The sequence below is a fragment of the Primulina huaijiensis genome, chromosome 1 (genome assembly GCF_012295235.1).
Source record: "Primulina huaijiensis isolate GDHJ02 chromosome 1, ASM1229523v2, whole genome shotgun sequence".
NCBI classification, from domain to species: Eukaryota; Viridiplantae; Streptophyta; class Magnoliopsida; order Lamiales; family Gesneriaceae; genus Primulina; species Primulina huaijiensis.
In genome coordinates this window covers 5,989,875-5,994,168 of record NC_133306.1, presented here as the reverse complement: position 1 = coordinate 5,994,168, position 4,294 = coordinate 5,989,875, and the positions used below count along the sequence as shown (strand labels likewise).

Here is a 4,294-nt window from a genome sequence, read left to right as displayed (position 1 = left end):
TTTGGCTGATCCAAGTGTCCAACAGATCCCACCAGCCCAAGATGAAAGTGCATCGCAAAACCCACTACCTCCCGAGGATAATGTTTCACAAACTACAGAAATCAGAAGCCAGGAAACAGAGGATATTGAAGCTTCAAGACAGGATTCTCCCACTTTGGCTGATCCAAGTGTCCAACAGATCCTACCAGCCCAAGATGAAAGTGCATCGCAAAACCCACTACCTCGCGAGGAGAATGTTTCACAAACTACAGAAATCAGAAGCCAGGAAACAGAGGATATTGAAGCTTCAAGACAGGATTCTCCCACTTTGGCTGATCCAAGTGTCCAACAGATCCCACCAGCCCAAGATGAAAGTGCATCTCAAAACCCACTACCTCCTGTGAATAACGTTTCACAAGCTACGGAAATCAGAAGCAAGGAAACAGAGGATAATGACACTTCTAGACAGGATTCTGCCAGTTTGGCTGATCCCCAGCCCTTGGATACCACACTGGCTGAAAATGAAACCATCTCAAAAGAATCTTCCCCAACGAAGGAGGATGTCACCCAATCTATGCAAACCAGAAATCAAGAAATTGATGCCATTGAAGATCATCTCCGTGAGCAAGATGTCACGCCATCTGAAAACGAAGCCACCGCTAGACATGCATCTTCTCCAAACAATATTCCTGCGCAATCAATAGCAACCGGCACACCAGAAAAGGTCCCAAACCAGGATACTGCGACGAAGGATGCTGATTTCCATCCCCCTGTCAATGAAATCTCTCCAGATGAAAAAGTGAACACGGTAAAACGCTCTTCTTCCCTCCCAACTGGCTCCGGCAATGATGCTGATTCCCATCCAAAGAAAAGCTCACGTTGGAAAACGTTTCGTCTTCTCTTTCCCCTTTTTAAAAGAAGAAAAGACTCATCGCCCAAACCATCAGGTGTCAGCCCAACCACCAAATCTGAGACTTCTACGACAAGTTCGTCTGAAGATAAAGCTCTTCCAAACTTGATAGCAGCAGATCTTGAGTCTGTCGATAAGGAAATATTAGCGCTGAAAGAGTACAACGATCGCCTGATTGGTCTAAATAAAGACGCTAGAGAAGAGTTCTCACAGAAAAAAGGCAATCATAGTGAGTTGAGAAAGTCTATGATCAAACTGAAGCTTCTGATTCCTTCGCAGTCAAATGTTGATTCAGATGCGTTTAAAGATTTGCAATCACGACTCAAGGCCAGGGAAAGCATTCCACCAGATTTGCTTGAAAAAATGCCTCGGTTGCACAAGAATGATATCTTTTACTGCAGTCCAGAGATGAAAGATTTCGAAGTTCTTTACAAAAGGCTCGAGTCCTCAAAGTTGAGGATTTGTTTGTTATGTTTTTCTATTTTCCCTGGAAATGAAACGATCCGGAAGAGATTAATGACGCGGTGGTGGGTTGCTGAAGGCCTTTCAAGTGAAGAGGAAGCCGAGCAACACTTTCGTAAATTGAGGGAAGAGGGGTTCATTGTTCCCGTCAATAACAACAGAAGCCCTTTTGTTGGGCGTTATCGAATGCATACCCTTTATCAATCTATGCTGAAAATTCTCGCTGAGAAGGCCAAATTCTTTAATTTTGATGAAAAAGGAGAGCCAACTCAAAATTACAAAAACACTTTTCAGGCCTGCTTGGTGGGGGAAGGATTGCTTTCGTATGACGATATGAAAAATGGATCAATGACCGTTGATGATTTGGAGAAAATTCATCTGGTGATGAATGTAAATGAACCAATTCTTGATTTCAAACCTAATTGGTTTTCCATGATGAAAAACGTGAATGTGTTGTACTTGGGTAGGTGGCAGGCATCAGATGCGGCTCACATTGAAGTCGAGGAGACCGACTTCTTCGATGGATTGAAGAATATAAATTCCATCAAGTTTTTAAGCCTTCAAGGAATTTCGAATATCATAAAACTTACTGAATCCATCTTGACTCTGAAAAGACTCGAGTTCTTGGATACAAGAGCCTGCCACAACCTTGAGGAAATTCCATCACGAATAGGATCCCTTACATGCCTAACACATTTGGATATTTCCGAGTGTTATTTGCTGGATCACATGCCCAAGAGTCTTTCAGAGCTAAAAAATCTGAGGGTATTTAAGGGGTTTGTTGTCAAAGGGAGAAACTCCAAAAACTCGTGCACCCTTGCTGATTTGAAGGAGCTGAAAAACTTAACCAAATTGTGCATCTACACTACTTGGAACCATTTCCCTGATGAAACAAATGTCAGATGTTTGAAAGGTATGACTAAACTTCTCAAGCTAACTATTGCTTGGGGAGGAGAAGCCTTAAAATCAGAAATAGGAGGCGACACCTCCAACCCTTCAGAAGTTGGAGGAGAAACCCCAAAAGCAAAAATAGAAGGTGGCACCTCCAACCCTTCAGAAGCTGGAGAAGACGCATCAAAAGGAAAAAAAGCCTCCAAACTTCCTTCCCAACTGACGAAACTGGATCTCAAGTGCTTTCCACTGAAAGCCACTCCAAGTTGGCTGGATATTGCGAATTTGGAGAACTTGAGGAAACTCTACATCAGAGGTGGGAGATTTTCTGATTTAGGTCAGTATCAGTGCACTGATAGTTCAGATACATCGCCACACAAGAAGGATGTGTGGAAGGTAAAAGTGTTGCGTCTCAAGTACTTATCCAATCTAGAAATGGAGTGGAGACAACTCCATGAGCTGTTTCCTGATTTAATGTACTTGGAGAAAATCAGTTGCCCAAAGCTTACATTATTCAACTGCGGTGCACGTGGGGTGTGGATCAATCCAACAAAATTGAAGGCTTGGGAAAAGGAAGTTCAGTTGATGCAGCCACAGACAATTAAACCCAGCGCGGGCTGATTGACCAAACCCCCCTAGCTAGCTCACTTGAAAATATTTAAACGTTCTGTGGTCAACAATGTGTGTGTGTCTGCGAGTTTATTATATATCTTTATGAATGTGTGTGAACTTTATTGTATTGTAAATTATATGTATGTATGATTGATTGTAAATGTGCTTCACGAGTGAGAGTATATATATGAATTGCATGCCTCTATATGTATATATATATATGTGTGTGCTGTTAGAGTAGGTGTCCAGCGAGCCAACTTGTAGTTTGGACATAAAAAAAATCTTTATTTTAATAATATTTTACGGTTTTATCTAATTATGACATTTACTTTATATGTATACACAGCAAGATACATAGATAAAGTATTTGAATATACATAGATACCATGAGGTCTGCTTCTCAACGAAAGATCATGAAAATCATTAGGAAGCGTACTGTATATTCTAAACTGGTTTCTAGTCGATTCAACAGCCTAATATAAAAATAAAGGTCGCTCGAGCTTAATACTAGCGTCTGTGATGTAAATTGTTCTAAAACTCCCTATGAATGGTTTAAATCATACGACATCCAAGGAATGTTTTGAACGAAAAAAAAAAAATTAAATTTCAGCTGTTATTTGAATGCGAGAAAACGATTAACCTGTTGGATCTCGGTTTTCTACGTGCCCAAAACGCAGCGTAAGTTTAAATTTTTATTTTATTTTGAAAAACAAAATAATTTTGGGCACTCGTATGGTTTTAACAAAACATACATAGGATGTTTAGAAAAGTTATACCTTTAGTGAATTAATTCACTTTGCACCAACTACTCCGGTATTAGCGGATGTAGCTCTTGTTGTAAATCCGTACGAACTTTCTTCGATATCCGAATCAGGTCCACGACTGAAATAATTGTTCCTCTTCTAACTTGCACTAGAAAGTGTAGAAGATTTTGTATTTGAGATTAAGATAACAAGATGGTTCAAGAACTTTTTTGAGAACAAAACTTTTCTTGCAATTGGAAGAGCCGAAAGTTTTTTTTTCTCTCAGAAACTTTCGGATGCCCTACAGTTAATAGAGAATCAAATTCTCTTTATTATTTCTAATATTCAATTTACTTAATTAATCAACTTAATTAAGTCAATTAAATATTCTAAAATATTGCATGCCAAATCAAAGCCTTTTTCCTTATTCACCTTCCTTTTGCTTCGGTGATCTCCAACATATATGTTATTAATTTATTAACTAATTGTCATTTTCTTAATTAATCATATTAATTAAGTCAATGAATTTCAATAAAATCCTTGTGGATGAAAGTTACGTAAATTAGGAATCAAAATTCCTCATTATTATTTCTAATCATTTCTTAACTTAATTAATCTAATTAATTAAATTAATGAAAGATTCTAAATATGCATGCCAACCTTGTCCAATCTTGATTTTCTTTTAATACATATATTT

General features: G+C 38.6%; 1 protein-coding gene across 1 annotated transcript; it reads left to right on the top strand.

Annotated features, from left to right (window-relative positions):
• The first annotated feature begins 6 nt into the window (after window positions 1–6).
• On the top strand, window positions 7–3,055 carry LOC140980176 (disease resistance RPP13-like protein 4). Its single transcript, XM_073445886.1, has one exon. The coding sequence runs from the start codon at window positions 554–556 to the stop codon at window positions 2,861–2,863; it is 2,310 nt and encodes a 769-aa protein (XP_073301987.1). The 5' UTR covers window positions 7–553; the 3' UTR covers window positions 2,864–3,055.
• Window positions 3,056–4,294: the final 1,239 nt, after the last annotated feature.